This window comes from Lampetra planeri, chromosome 22 (genome assembly GCF_965212315.1).
Source record: "Lampetra planeri chromosome 22, kcLamPlan1.2.h2, whole genome shotgun sequence".
Classification (NCBI taxonomy): Eukaryota; Metazoa; Chordata; class Hyperoartia; order Petromyzontiformes; family Petromyzontidae; genus Lampetra; species Lampetra planeri.
In genome coordinates, this window is record NC_136128.1 from 12667649 (window position 1) to 12684405 (window position 16757).

The 16757-nt window shown below is 50.1% G+C and overlaps 1 protein-coding gene across 4 annotated transcripts in view; it reads right to left on the reverse strand.

The window, feature by feature from the left end:
- The window catches only part of LOC144725064 (receptor-type tyrosine-protein phosphatase kappa-like), a 201470-nt gene that overhangs the window by 137198 nt on the left and 47515 nt on the right, over positions 1-16757 (reverse strand). For all 4 annotated transcript variants that reach the window (XM_078604519.1, XM_078604518.1, XM_078604520.1 and 1 more), the window contains exons 3-4: positions 5456-5568; positions 409-573 (exon numbers count right to left, since the gene is read on the reverse strand). In XM_078604519.1, coding sequence (XP_078460645.1) covers positions 409-573; positions 5456-5568 — 278 coding nt within the window. The remainder of the gene's footprint in view (positions 1-408; positions 574-5455; positions 5569-16757) is intronic.

Genomic DNA, 16757 nt, shown 5'->3' on the forward strand with positions numbered 1-16757 from the left:
CCCACGCCATGCAAGGCAAAACCCCGGTGCCGAATCGGTGGCCCGCGGCTCGGTGTGCGCTGCGCGTCGCCGTGCAATTGGGCCCTCGCTTGTAGGAACAAACAGCCACAATGCTCCCTGGGAGGTAACAAAAAATACACACGGCAGGTAAAGACACAGCCCTGTAATTGTGTGCTCACGTCACTGTTGGAGAAAGGGCTTCCCTCTAGAGAGCTCCTAACTCTTGAGATCTCGCCCTAGAGAGAGCTCTTTGTCGTACTTTCCACGATGGCCAAATATCTCGGCAGAGGACAGCTCTCAGAAGCTTAGCTTCTGAGAGCTGACACGACTGAGCGCGGAGACAGAAGCCCGGACGCCTCCACGCGTCCGCGTCACTCCGACGACGACGAGGGCGGCGACGACTCTGACCTGGTAGGTGTTTGGCCAAAAGGTGCTCACGGCCAGCTCGGCGAAGACCCACCCTCTGGAGCGCGGCACGGGGGCCGTCCAAATCGGACCCCCGAGTGCCCCCCCATTCACCCGCACGTACGCGTGGAGTGAGCCCGAGGCGATGGCCCCCACTTTGCTGACAACCTGAAATGAACGCATGGGTGGTGGGGGGATGTTGGGGTGTCAGTGCCAAGCACCGGTCACGCACAAGCAAGCGCACGCGTAAAGCTTACCTGGAGGTTCAACCAGGACACATGGCGAGAGCTTGCAGCTCCTCTCTCTCTCGACCACGCCCCGTTTCACAGGGAGTGGCCTCCTCGCTCCCTGTGACGTCACACACCTAGCTATATTAAAATATATATCGTGGGTTTGTTGAGGACTCCACTCACTGAAGGATGAGTTGACTATTATACTTGCCAATTATTTTATGGCCTGGAATTGTATTCATTGACTGTATTTATGTTGAACTGCTTTCGCGCCGTATGTATCCAACCACGCTAATCGGAGGTATGGGTGGAGGAGGGTTTACGACACTATTTTTACAGGACCTCAAACAAAAACCCAATCATGAATCATATGAAAGGCTGTGAACTCCTACGTATGAACGTCACCAGGATCATAGCACAGAGCAGACGAGTACCACCACTGCTGACCCTCCCACCCACCACCGCCTGTGTAGCTTTCGTAGACTGTTCATGGCGAGTTATGTTAGCGAGCACCTATTAAGGCCTATACAGCATGCGGGAAGATGGTGTCGTCACCAAGGCCTACCAAACATTGCCTCCCCCAATGATGATGTCATACACAGCACCAGAATCCTACCGTAGGGAGAGTTGACCTAGAGGATGCTTGGGACTGGTTCATGATCACAATAATAAACAATTTATAATGCGCGCGATGTTGCGCGAAGCAGAGCTCAGTGTCGGATGGCGTCACGCGGTTCCAGGGAGACTCGGTGGTTAAATGTCGAGCTGAAGTGAAGCGCCTCTAGATGGTTTTAGACCTAAAACAATTATCGATCGTTACAGACGTGGATAAGGGGGTGGCATTCCAGATGATGGAGGCTGCGACGAGAAGCAATGGCAGTCCTTGTCCTGGGAGTTTCACGGAGGTTCTGCGACGCACTGCGAAGGTTTCTACGATTCATTGAGGTGTGTACGGCGTTGGCGGAGAACTGAGGTCCGGTGGGGAGCCGATTCAGATAATCACTCGCCACTGATGTTAGCTGTGGCCAGGGACTGAAGCCTGGTTGCCGAGTTTCCACGGCACCCAGCTCTCCACAAACACACGGACACAAAGACAAAGACCACCCCCCTGTATCGCCTCAACAGAATGTTGGGGGCAAGCGTTGTTGGCGAGCTGCACCTATGAAGGCCAGACTCACGCACGTAGACATATACACGCTACTCTGATTAGCACAGTTGGTGTGACGTACGGCGCGAAATAAGTTTAAAATACATGCGTAGACACAGACGCGCACACAGGAAGAAAAAAAAGCGTTTCAATTTGTACCGTGCAGACCTGGCGAACCCTCTGTTTGTCTGGACAAATAGCGCAACGTCCACCTCTCCCTGCACTCAGGGGAAATGTCAATCGTGTCGGCGTTCCCCGCTGTAACCACAACACAAAGACTAATGTGTTTTTTCCTCGCAAGGCACATTTATTGCACTGAGCGCGACGTCTGGCGCGTCGTCAAGCTGCCTCGATCGTGCCTAGTGCGGAGCGCCAGCGCTGGGGACGGGGGTCTTCGGCCCCGGTACACTCACCGCCCATGCCAACTCTAACCACCCGCCAACCCCTTATAAAGATAAAGAACCCCCGTATATCCTGCAACAGGCTGTTGAGGCAAGTCATCTTCGCGATTGCCACTGAAGGCCGCCACAGCGTATGGTGAGGTGGCAAACACCACGTCAGGCCACCTTTGTCTCCCCGGTGGTAATGTTTGCACACCACACCAGGTACTCATTTGAGGCCGAGTCGACATTGGCGATGCCCATGACTGGTTCAGATAATCATCACTGGTGTTGGCAGCGAGGGGGAATGGAACTCGGGTCGCCGGGTTCATAGCGCAGCACACTAACCGCTGCACTACCGCTCCCCCCTTACGCACAAACACACACGCACGCACACTCACGCATGCACACTCACGCACGCACACTCACGCACGATCCCCAGAGCTCGCTCCCAGGATGCACTTCAGGACACCTTCCCTCCTTTGGCGCCATTTTGTCGTTAATCTCAGGGGCCACGATCCCCTCGAGCGATGTGTCCTGCCCAAGGCCCTTCACTTTTCTTCACAGCCAATAAGATGCCTCCGAGTCGTGATTGTTCTCTGATCCACGTATTGCTTGATGTATATCTACTGTGCAATTCCAAGCTTGCATCTCTCTATCCGGCTTCTTTGCGTAAATTTCAGCTTTCGCTCCATTTTCGTGGTCAATGTTCCATGTTTCTGATCCAAGTGTAGTGTAATAGCGCCGGCTGGGGGACAGCGGCGGCTACTGTGGTGGACAGACAGCACACACGCCGGTGAGGGTGTGAACGATGTGTGGGCAGACAGGAGGCACTAGGGCAAGGGTCACGGAGGATGCCATTCGGAGGGCCCTGGAACCTGCTAGCGGGTTCGAGAAGGGAGGTGCAGTCAGGGCGGAGCCAGGCCATGCCGGGAGCATAAAAGGAGCCAAGAGCGGGAGCTCGAGGCTGCCAGTTCTGGGAGTGGACTCGTCTCGTCGTTGCTGTCGTCTCGTCGCCGTCATCGCTAAACGTCTCTGCTAGATATTGCGCTACGAAAGATAGTAGTTGGCAATCTCAGTCAGCGCCGTCAGTGTTAGACGGCTCGTGTTGTGTACAGGCTGGACTGAGCTACTATGGAGAGTGTGTGGACGAGACCGTGAAAGTTGTTAATAAAGAAATTGCCTCCTATAAACTCTGTCTCTGAATTGTTGACACTACAAATGTCGTACCAGATAATGTACATCAATACAAATATCATCTATAGTTGTAATAAACTTTTTTTTTAATCCAGACGGAAATAAGCTTGACCTTCTCAAGTGGTGCCAACAGATGGAAAATCTAGTCTTAACCCGGGGACGAGAGGAATTCTACGATGCAACAGATGCAACCGCAACTCCTAGATTCACATCCGGGCACGGGAGCAAGTGGCCCCGTGTAGTGGCCACCGGAACCGGACCCCATGCTAATTCAGCCAAAGTTGGAGTACGGGACCATTCATACCTGGGGGAAAGGAAGGGGGTATAGTACCCAGTTCCCTACCTCATTGTCCTTCCTAGAACAGATTAACTCCAGTCACTCGCTGAATGGCAGCCAGTCACCTCCCTGTCACTCTTCTATCACTACTACTACCAACATTTTATCCAGGATTTTCCTGTTGCGTGTAGTCACTTGAAGATGTTTCTTGTTCATGTTTTTGTTTTGTTGCGGTTGCACCCGAGTCAAGAGCCGCATGGCTCACAGGGTTATACCTAATACATGAAACTGAAACTGAAACCATGGTTACCACACGTGAGAACTTCACTTCCCGCCGTGGTCTACCAGACTGGATGTTTTGTGTCACCCACGCTGTGTTCAGCCACCACACTGCAGGTCACAACACTCATAATTCTGCTTCTTTTCTCACACTCTGCTCAACTCTGGAATACCCACCCATCGCCTTTCCCCCCACCTGAGTTCCTACACCCTTGCTCAATGCAAGGAAGGTATTCATACCCTTGTCTCTTACACCTTCAAAAGTCCAGTTTGTTCCTGGCCACTTGGCACTTTGGGTCTTTGGCCAACAAAACAAAAAGACGGTGCAACAACGCAATAATGCAGCAACGCAGCGAGCCACAGAAGTCGAATCTGTTTGTGTGTGGAGGTACAGAGGAGGAAGCGGCGGTGGTGTACATGGTGCGGCGGTGGGAGGGGGGGAAGTGGAGCAGGGGAGGTGGGGGTCACCGTAAGTCGCACATCCGGCCCCGGGGGGTGCGGCGGCGAGACATCACGGAGGAGGCTCGGAGCCGTTTAACCCCAATTACTGCGGCCTCGGCGCCCGGGCGCTATCAGTGTCGCCGGAGCGATCAGCCGACCTGGTTCCCACGGGCGTTTTTTGTTGTGGCGGAGATTTGTTTGAGGTCACGATGACCTCGTTTATTCTGAACGTGCTATTGGTGTCACGGTGTCACGAGACAGAGGAAAGACGACATTTACATTCAGAATTCTTGCAGGAGGAGCCAGTGGAACATCGCCCCCCATCCCCTCGTTAGAAGATGACCTTGGAAGGTGACTTTATATAACTGAAAAGCTTTCATCTCCAAAACATTACATGCTTTTGGAATAGTAAAAAAGTGTTTGAATGTTTTTATTTTCAAAACAGAAATTGTTTTTCTCTCTCTACGAGAGTGAGCGAGTACTGCGCATGTTACGAGTTGAAATTATTATTCACGGTGACTTCAAACAACACTCTTCCTTAGCTTTCTTAAAAAAAAAATCTAAGTAAAAATAAAGGGATAAATGCGTATTGCTGACAACGAATGTGTTGCTGACATGTACGTTCAGTGCGTGGCGCATGAAGCATGTTGCCCGAGCTACGTGGGGAAGGGGTGGCTCAGCGACGAGCACACTGCACGATGCACATTGCACTGAGCTTGGTGACCGGCCTCCCATACCTGGCCTACCATCAGTAACAAATGATATATTGCGCCTTGGTTGACTAAGACTTAAATGTGTACCTGGCGTGGTATATAAACATCGGCAATGGCGAGACAAAGGAGGCTGGTCATGGTGTCGGTCATCATACCCTTCAACAATAGATCTCCGACCTTAATAGGCTATTGCTAACAGCGCTTGCCACAACACCAAATGCAGTGGTGTGCGTGGCGCACTCGGAGTCACGCACGAGGTACACGCGGGCATCCGCCACGTGCGCGGGGCACGTGCCGCGTTCAGGATGTGTTCGGGGCGTGCGCCAGCCGGGCGGGTGGCAGGCAGTCAGCCGTGCAGTGTCTGCGACACAGTGCAGCAGTCTCACCTGGTAGCTGAAGTCCAGGCAGTGCGTATCGTTCTCCATCATGGCCGGCAGCGCGAGACGCGCCTTGCTGCTGGTAGGTCGGCCCGCGGCATCGGCCAGCATCACAAAGGGGCCTGAAACCCACACGCACAATCCACACGCGCGACCTCTTTTTCCACTGCAGAAGCCTAGCCGTGCCGCAGACGTCCAATGCAAAGAATAGGTCGAGAGGCGTGCAGATGATGCGTTAACAGGCAATTAAAAAACATGCCCAACGTTTATTTTGATCCGAAATCCGATGATAGGATCAGTATGCAGTTGAAAGTATTCACAATGAGCCAGTACCGCCCAGGTTCCTGATGAAGCCACATGATGAAAGGCAAGGTGCTGAAACCTGGATTTATCTAGCGCCGAAATGTGATCAAATCGCAAGATTCTGCACAGAAACAGTGAGCAATATTTATTGTTTCGAGCCAGTCCGCCATCGGCAGGTAAACACAGTAAGGTTTTGAGCCTGGAGTGGACAGCACAGACGGCTGGGGAACAGAATTCGAGACAATGTGGGAAGCAGAGGAGAACGAGCAAATTGCCACTGAGCTAAGGTTGACTGGAGGCTTCGACGGGAAGACAGCGGAGAGGGGAGTGGTAGGTGAGTGTGTGCATGGTGGTAGAGTGAGATGAGAGGGGAGAGGTAGGTAGAAACGAGTCCTTAAAGGATCTTGGAGAAGAGGAGCGTGATAATTAATTTGATCTGGGACTGGGTTGAGGTGTTGATGCATTTCGGATCGAGGGGAAAAGGCAGTGTTGGTTGTGTAGGCCGGACCTCTTTTCAGTTTTCTACCAATACCCAGACTGGTAGAAAATAAAGTAAGGTAAGCATTCGCTCCCTCAGAGTCTTTATTAGAAGCGTCATGATGGAACATCACACACATACATAGAAAGGCACGTCGGTATTTTTCCAGAGTTGATGGAAAAATTAGTGCAGGCCGTGTCCTGGAAACATCTAAAAAGTCATGAAAAAATATATATTTTACAATATTATAACAGCCGGAAAGAGGACCATTTTTTTCGCATAAAACTCAATAATGAAGTCGTAAATTTTACGGAGAATTCCCACTTGAAGCGTGATTTACAACGCAAATAATTACACAAACTATTATTCATATGGCTATTAGGCATCTGCGGCATCGGGGACAGCAAGACAATTGGAAGGTCAAGCTGCAGGAAAATTGGGTTCAGCCCAAGCAAAGGGAGAAAATTTGCAATTTACTTTTTGTTTGAGCTGCTGGCCCCGAAAGGCTTTTTTTGCGAATCAAAGCAGCATTGAGCCAAATTCCCCGGCCGACTCAACACAACTTTATTTATAGCCAGCGGCACCACGAGATGACATGCGCGGCAGAACAATGTCACCCAAGCATCAAAACGCAATCCATCGCTGGGAGCCGCGCTGCTTCCCCCGCCGCCTCCCCTCCCTCCCCCTCCCTCCCTCCCTCCCTCCCCCTCCCTCCCTCCCTCCCCCTCCCTCCCCTCCCTCCCTCCCTCCCCCGCGATCTTCGTCGGGCGTCACCGGATTTATCGCCGCGCCCGCCACCTGCGCGCCCGGCCTGCCGCGAGCACGCAGCACCTGCGCACGGGGGCCGCTGCCTCCAATTCTTCAGATGCACTCCTGTTTTTTAAGGATCACTTTTTTATTTTAAATTTGTTTATCTTGTTATTTTTCCTCCGCCAGCCACAACAAGCGAGCCGCGAGCGAGGCCTCAACTTTGGCACGCGGTGTGCGACCAAACGCGCCGCAGATACTTCTCCCGTGGACCGTATTGCAGGCGTCAGATGTCTTTTCTGGTGCTCGAGAAAATGTAAAAAACAATTTTATCGCGCAACCTCCTGCCCTTGATGAATCCCAGGTCGCCCGAGCGAAAGAGGCAATGTTTACATTTCCTTCGGGTTGGGTTTCTTTTCAACACAATTGCCGAGCACGGGCCGTAGACCCAACTCTCGACAGCTGAAAGTTTACACATTTCCTAAGCGGAGCACGGTTATTATTGTAGGGGATGGGCAGGGAACTCCACATCGGAGTGGTGCGAGGGAAGAAGCAGGGAGTCCGGTTGGTTGGCAAGTTACTAAAACGTTCATTAAAAAAAGTTGAACGAAGATAATGTAATGTGTGTACTTTTCAATTACAGGAACTCGTCCTTTACAGAGGATATACATGGCGATACGAATATTGGAAATAAAGGGGGAGAAATGTGGTCACATAAAACATTTCATATACAAACTCTTGTTTGTAAATTTACGATGTACGCTTGGAATTACATCGAGAGACGGAACAAGAAAACACGTGTATTAGAGAACATTCGAAAATAAGTAATTAAAACTGTTCTTAACAAGTGGGATTGTGCAAGACATGTCATGGCTAGACGACACAACAACGGCTGATAGTCAAAAATAGCGACTGAGTGGCAGCCGAGGAATGGAACGCATCCACCCATGAGATGGAGTGGTGAAATCAGCTCGTGTGCAGGGGCTAAGTGGATTGTTACATTGTAGGATCATGAAAGATGAAGCGAGGCTTTCATCCAGCAATGGATTGATCTTGGCTCCTTTTGATGATGATTCACTACCAAGCCCATGTTTGTACATCTCCCTTGCGAGATGCGATGATGATGATAACGGCGATGACAGTACCACGGTAACTAACCCGAGCTGGAGGATTATCTCCAGATGAGCCATTCTGCGCACAATAATTAAGGGGCGCGTGACTTTGTTTGAATACGTGCGCTGTTCATTCGGATGTTGAAAAAATAATAAAACCGCCCCGATGCAAATCGTCCGTTCGGAATCCCCCCGGCCACTCGCTTGGCGCGGCCTCTGACGTGGCCGTCCGCACCATCGCGGAAAGCACACAACGTGCACGGATTAATTACTGTGAAGGGTACTTTTTTATCTCATTATACGCTATTATATTCATTTGATTATTCGCTTGCCATGGCTCAACCTTGCAGTGTCAATTACTGCCACGCAACTAATTACTTTCAGTATTTGTTTACAGTTATGCGTAATAAGTCGGGTGTGCGGCAGCACAAGTGACCGGGGCAGCAGCAGCAGCACCTGGAGATATTGCTACCCATGTCTACACAAAAATATTAATTTCAGATTTACATAGCAAGGGAGGCTGCCGCGGTGGTGTAATGGTGATTTGCGATCCAAACGCCGAATCCATCTGTGGCGCGAATGATGATGGAGCCGGTTTGTTAAACTCTACCCCCACTCCTGCCCCCATCCACCCACCTAACCCCCCCTGACCCCACCTTCATCCCCCCAGCGGTATGAATGGATACGCCACAGGTTGTCGGCAGGTCGCGTGCGGTGGGTTAAAATGCGAGTCACTCAAACCACTGCGGGACGTCTGGCCACCGTGGAAGATTAGGCCGAATACCCGAGAGAGGTGCTCCATCGGAAGCTTCCTCCAGTGGCAGGGCCCTTCCACAAGCAATGGCACCAGCAGGCAAGTGCAAGGCTGCACCGCGTGCCGTTTCACCGGCAGCAGGCGGCCATTTGAACACGAGGGGCGCTTTGGGGCAGTGTCAGCAGGTCCGGGGAGGATTCTCAAAGCTCGCGTCCTTGCAGCCCTTGGCGACATGTGGCGAGCAGGCCGAGCAACATCAGAGTCGCTTTCACTGAAGCCGTGCTCCGAGTTGGGTTCCACATGCCACGGACGCGGCTCTAAACCTTCTGACGACAATTAATTACAGTAATTGGAAGAGACAAATTAACGATGCTGCTCAATCCCAGCGGAGAGTGGCAGCAGATTAAATATCTCATTTTGGTGATTAAGCCTCTTTGGGATGTGACTTGGGGGACACGCGATGTGGCAATTTATTTTTCTATCATCGCTAACGGACGCTCATTTCCTAAAATGCTTTGAAAAGATTTCCCTTTAATTCCTTAATGAACCCAGATTTTATCAGCTGAAGTGTTTATTCCCAGAGGAATTTATTTTTAATGATAAATCGCTTTTACTAAAAACACCACGAATGAAACACAAATGAACGACGTCAAATGCACCGCGGTTTGACTGCCATTCCTCATTCTCGTGGCGAGAGATGGTTCGGGAGCACGACTCGCGGAACGTCCGGCAGTGCGCGATGCTTCGTGCCGTCGTCTGACTGCCGCATTTTGTTATCCCAGTTGGGGAGTACGGCCCAAAGGCCCAAACATGGCGAGCGGCCAGCAACACCGGGCCTATTGAAGAGAAACCATTTGTTTATTCATCAGGTAAAGCTCAGTGAGCTCCACAGCTCTTTTTCAGAAGCGATATGGCCACAATTGATAGCTCACTGAAGTGGTATATCCTGTAGAAATCTACAGAAACACAATACTCAAAACGAATGTTGCTAAATAGAAAGGTAAAAACCGGAGGATACGGATAAAAATCCACACGACCAAGGAGAGAGACACGCAAACTCCAAATATACAGCAGCAGGCGTCAGGGTCGGGATCGAACCCACGACCTTATACCAGGCGAGATCGTTAAACATCTTGCCACCCCCCCCCCATGTTTCATCCCGACCGCCAGGGTTTTTAATAACGTCGGTTGGCCTCGGAGCAGTGTGGGACAGGCTGGGTGGAGAGCATCAGTTCAACTGTGGCACAATACAACTCTTGAAACGTGAGATAGAAGACGTAAGCCACGTCTGTACGTCGGCAGGCATTAGCGTGTCTCAATAGTATACCCTCAGCTAAAAACAACTCGCTACTATAATTAAATGTGATCGTGATAGATTAAAAATACAATAAACAAATAAACGTGCAGTTGAAGTGAACACCGAAACACAACTCCAGTTGAAATATTTAAGTGTTGAACTGTAAATACAAGCCGATAGGGGTAACAGGTGATGCATACTAATACACGGATACATTCAGCCACTGTCAGTGATCGTAAAAACATCCGAATCAGTTTTTCAGTAAACATTACGCTGACTTACGGCGTAATAACATCCGCTGTAAGAACGCTGATTTGCGGCATGTGTGGCCCAACCTCAAATTGAAAGGCTTCGGCCCGGCTCGCCGGCCCAGGGTCAGAGACGGCGGCGGCAGCAGCAGCCTCCTGGGCTTGGCACAGTCACCAGGGCTTGTGCCACAACCTCCGACCGCTGACCCACGACGGCTTCCCGCTTGCGTCCTCGTTCCACGATCCCTGGTAAAAGGTGGCAACCGTGCAGCCCTGCGTTGTGTTGCTTAAACCACTGCAGGTGGAAGGACTGTCACTCGAAGGAGCCCCTCTAGGCGGTAACTGGCCTACTCTTCCTCGCTGTCTTGGAAGAGGTGGCAGTATGCACACTTTTACCCCATCGCACATGGCCTGCCAATTGACCGACGGTCGTGAACCCATCCCATTTATCCAGCATGGGCCCTGGTGCAGGGAAATAAATTCCCCCCCCCCTCTCCCTCCCTCGTCTAATTTCCCATCCTTCTTCGTAGACTGGAGCCTGGGCCCCTCCAGCCTGCGCGAGCCCCGGCGCAGTTGCACCGCCTGTACACTCGACAGCTACGCCACCGTCACTCAAACCACCCGTGGGCGATTGGCCAACATCATGAGGAAAAAGCGTGTTTATCATTGTTTCTGTCGGAGGGTTTTTTCTATACTAAACTGACTTCTTTTTTAAATAAACATAGTTGGAAATTATCATTAAACTTCCTTGTTAGGAAATTTTTGTTGACATTTATTACCCTGGGAGGAAAACAAAAAATCCAATTACGCACCTAGAGTTTTGATTTTTCAAGTTTGTTCATTTAATCGCAAACAATTAGAGATTGCGAATTTGTGCTTTACAGAGGCTCCTGTAACACCAAGACAGACACAAATAACTGAACAATGTATGGGAGATGACTCGGTGATTGCAACGGATAACTTGCCACGCTATGAACCTGGCACAGCTGTAGTTGGATTCCAGTCGTGGGTAACACGAGTGGCGAGTGACCAGCATGGTGAAGTATGCGCCTGATAATCCCCACAACCCGCACCGTGTGGAGGTCTTCATCCAGCAGCGGACTGACCAAGGGCTTTACATTTACAGAAAGATCTATATATACACCCAACTAATTTACAATGACTCTGAAACTGTATTCTCATCAACTGAAAGCGATGGCTCCAAATCCGTGTGGAGAAAAGTGTTAGAAGATTAATGCGACTACTTTGATTGGTGGGAGACGTGTCGGGGCTTTGAAATAAACGCTGTTTTCTCGATAACTTATGCCAATTATTTTAGTGGGGGCATCTATAAATGGATCACCCTGTATTACTACTATAATGAGCCAAGAATGTCTGTGTGTAACGCGCGTGACGTCACTCCACATGCCGCACCCCCGTCATAAATTTTCATGAGCGGGTGGATTTTTACACTCACGCACAAGAAGGTCGAGTGGAAATATTTGTTTTCGCAAATTCGCTTTCAGTTTGACGTTTCTTTATTGAAAGTGTATCTAATAAATAATTATATACGGCAACAAAGTGGATTTGGTGTCTTAATTTATTTCTTCAGCACTTGAGACAAAAGGTAAGTCGAATTTATGCTTCTACATTATAGTAAAATAGACATTTCTCGGTGATTTTCCAGACATTTGTATCGAATTCCAATTTATTTCAACCCCAGCGACTGAAAGCAGAAAAGAATAAAGTATAAAAGCAGCTAATTTGAACAAATTGAAGGTCAGTTATATACAGTCTTACAGTGGCATGAAGTTAGGTGTTTTATGACGTGGTTTAGTGCCAGATTCACTGCCATTAAATTTACACAAGATACAATTATACTCTGCTCAAATTTTTTCGTAAATATTACAGCTTCCTTCCTAGGATGGGCAAACAAGCTAATAAAGGATATATATTACAATGAAAGACAGCTTCTCTATGCTTACTTTGACGTAAGCCACTCACTGTGTGGCGAAATGAAAATCTTAACACGTGGCCCAACCCGGAAAACAAGACTTAGATTGTGAAATATTATCATGATGATAATACTAAGATGTATTTATCCAGGAGAGTCACACTTGGTCTTAGGCCTCTCTTTCAAGACGGTTCTGCTGCCGCTACATGGAGTATTTTGTTGAAGATGTTTTCAGCCAATAATTGGCGAGTGCTTATGATACACGTGGGAGGAAACGGGAGCACCCGGAGACAACCCACATGTGAGGGAACAACGCTCTATCCCCGTACGGATGGACACAGATGGAGATTAATTCACTTTCTGTACTCCCGTCTCCTGGCGATCAAAATCACGATGTCTTATTTGTCCTGGAGAAATCCGACGATCAAGGCCACGGCACCTCCCCGACGTCCACGGGAAGTGAGGTTCACGGCGTCTGTTGGGTGGTCCACCAACCCGCGCTCGTGCCTCCTCCACAGCGCTGGGTCACAAGGATCTTTCGCACCTCGGAGGTGGCGACTATCAGACAGGGAGCCTCATCAGAGCGGTGAGCTCCACGAGTGCCTCCCACGTGCACCCCCCCTCCCCTTCACCCCCCCCCCCCCCTGCTAACGAGCACCGCCTGCTGAAAACGAGATTTAATTTTCACATTATCTTTATATTAAATATCATGTGAAACACAAAGTGGCTTATTTCTAATATTGGGACTGTCACAGAGCCACAGGAATGCCATTTTATCGAGACAAAGTGAAATTTCTAAAATAATTAAATTATGAATGCTACAATCACGACCCAGCTAGATCAACATTGTTGCTCGGGGCTTCCTATTAATGAGCGAATATACTCCGGGAGAATTCACTTTTACAGACGCAGAAGGGCCTCGCCGAGTCTCAAGGCTCTTTGTCACGAGGGTCCCGCTACAATGGGAGGAGCACTTTGAGGGCGAAGCGACTGGCGGCTGCAAGGGCCGACTTACTTCAGCGACGGACAGCGCAGATAAGAAGACAATAAAGATCACTTCACAAGCCCTCACAAGCAAAGCCCTTCACATCTATTGACAGTATTTATACGCACGCACGCACACACGACGCACACACGACGCATGCAAACGCACAGGAAGAAAAGCAAGCGATCCACGTGTTTCTATTAGCGAGCACCTAGTAGGCCAGCACGGCACGCGGGGGTGGGTGGGTTTGTGAGTGGCCAGCACCACTGGCCAATCTGTATGTTCGCACACCGTACTCATGTGAGGCTAAGTCGACCTAGAGAACGCGCAGGACCAGTTTAGATATTCGTCACCGATGTTGGTCATGAGCTGGAATCGAACTTGGGCCGCCAAGTTCGAAGCACAGCGCGCTAATAACTCCACCACTGCTCCCCACGGCACACACAAGCACGCGTGCACGCACAAACACACGCTCTTCACAAACTTCAGGAACTGGAGAAGCTCCCAGCTGCATAGGCTCTCAGCACGCAGAGTGAAACGTCGGACACCGTGCCAAACAACGCTTGGTAGGGCCCGAACATGGAGAGCGACGTGACGCGTCGCCACCGGGAGACGGGCGGGAGGCGACTGGCCACGTGGACACAGATGAGAGGTCACCACTCGAGAGAGGCCCTTTCCCAGCTTTTAGTGATAAATATTTCCCAGCTTTTAGTGATAAATATTTCCCAGCTTTTAGTGATAAACCCGGCCACTAAGCATTCCGCGCTTCCGAAGGCGAATTTAAATCACAGCCTAAAAATGTGTTCCAAAACAGATAAAAATGTTTGAAGAGAACAGCAAAGTGGTGCGATTATTTTATTCTGCAGCTCTCCGTGAAATTGAACGGCGGAACAAAAAAATAATATTGAATGCGAAACGCTGCAGCACGCGCATGGCGCTAGATGACAAGACGCAAGACGCTCTAAAATTCCAATTTGTAACACGAAGACCGGGAGATAAAGCCGCCGTTTCCCCTTGCGGGCGGCTCCTGGAGCAGGGAATGCATTAAGACAAAAGGAAACGCTGCAATATCTTCACGGGGGCGTGCCGGCTTCAAGAACCGGCTGCGCAACGTGTTTGTTTGTTGCGCGCGGCGGCATGTGGATACTCTGGTCTCCAACAGGTCCCGAGAGGTGCTGCTGCATTTTTTTTAACGCAACTGGAGTCCATGCGTCATTGGCATACCTGTCTGAACGACCCCCTCCCCATTCCCCGCTCCCCACCTCAAGACCAAACACCTCCCCTACCTCATTCATCGCGCACCGCTCTGGGAGGCGAGTGCACGGAGGGCAGGAATTCTCTTTGTTTCTCTCTCGCAGCTGTTAAAGCATTCCACGGTCACCTGACCGAGGGTGCGGAAATATCTCCCGTGTGACGAACGCGTTCCTCTCGTCGCGACGTGACACACAGCGTACGGCTCCACTTTAGAAGGCACAAGAAATCCGGGACATGTCACGTGGACAAGATGAAGAATATTATATCACAATACCAAGCATAGGGCAGAATTGCATTTAAAATCATCGTCATGAGTGGTGGAAGAATTAATAACCTTACGCCAATGTTTCAATTGCCTTGCTTGGAGATGGAATCCAACTGGTGCCATCTGCATTGCAAGTCCAGTGTCAGAACCAAGACGCCATTATGGCAGCTTCCTTAACTCTTTATACTATAAAACTATTTATAATGTCAATTATAACGATAATAAAGTCTCCCACTGCTCCTCACAATAATGAGTCTTACCATGTAACGATACAAATGCAGAATGAATGGCACGCGTGTTGTTTAATAGAAAGATAATCATGACACACGCATTCATACACACACATGTAGATCCCCCGTATCGCCTTAACAGATGGTTGGGGCAAGCGTTGTTAGCGAGCACCGATCAAAACCAACACGGAACATGAAAGGGTGGCATGACCAGCAACACAGCTAGCCACTTTATCTTCCCAGTGATGATGTTAAGCCCGAGCCGACCTAGGGGAGGCCTAGGACCGGTTCGGATATTCCTCATCTATGTTGGCGTTGAGCGGGAATTGAACTCGGGTGGAAAGGGTTTGTAGGGCATTGTGCTAGCCACGACCACTCCCCCACGCACACGCACGCATAAGCGTAAACACAAAAGTGCTGCTCCCGCACGAAACTTCACACACCGCGCAGGCAAAGCTCGCGTGTTTGTGCAGGAACAGGAAGGCACCAGGCCATGTTTAAAAAAGAAAAAAGTCGGCGTTAAATGTTTGTCGTTGCACTCCCCTGCAGAAGAGAGCCCCCCCCCCTCCCCCCGTGCGGACGCCGACCCAGAGCATCGCACGGCCGCCCACGGAGTGTCTGGCACCCGATGGCCGAGCGTGCACTACACGTAGGCCACTGGCGCGCTCACCAGACCCTACACTTCTTTTAAATACCAATCGACGAGCGAAGAATTCCTTGGGGTAACTGGTCAGGACCATTTATTCTAAATTATATATAGCAAGAATAATTTTGGTTGAGAAATAAGTCAAAATGATAGCTTTCAGAATAGAGATAAAATGAAAATAACAGGGCTCACCGATGATGATGCTGTCAAAGCAAAGACAATTAAGTGGAATTGGGCAGCACTCGTCATGAGAGAATCTGACGAGCGATGAGAGAGAAAACGAACTCCATTGGAGCGCAGACCGAGAGAAGGGAGGAGAAGCAGAGGGACACAGCGGAAGAGACAACAGCAGCGGCAGCGGCAGCAGCAGCAGCAGCGAGACGACATCACAGAGGTCGGAGGTCGCGACCGGACAGAAGCGGCTGGGGAAAGGAATTGGGGAATGTGGGAGGCCTTTGCCCAGCGGCGGGGAGTTACAAATTGGCAAAAACAATTGCAACGACAACAATAACAGCATCAACAACAACATTTATCAGAGACGAGGTGAGTGGCCCTCAAACGTCCTTCTGAGAGTGACTTTGGCACAGAAAGCACCTCGAGTGAACAACGTCGACTGAAACCATTTATTACTAGATTGTTCGAAATAATTGAAAATAATGGGAACCAAAACATCGTGTACTCGTTGGGGAGTCGCTTGCCATTTTACTTTCAATTCAGAACATATTTACCGGAGCCAAGCTCAGCCTGCAGCACATGCAAGTGAAGCAGCCAATGGAAATCCCCCGCTGGAGGGGTTCGTGCGACTCGGTGGACTAATATCATTTCAGTGGCGAGTCCAGGTATCACCTGCTGATTATTAAACCATGCTCTCAAGGTAATGCCCAAAACAGCTGCCTTGTTGGATCTCGGAAGCTTAGCGAAGTCGAGCGTGGTTAGTCCTTGGTTGGGAGACTCCTGACATAGCGGCCATTGTAGGCTTAGGCTCAGAGGTGGCAAGGAAAAACAGTCAGTTGAGCGATCCATCTGTGCAGAGCGTTGGGTGTTACATGGCGTGGAAGC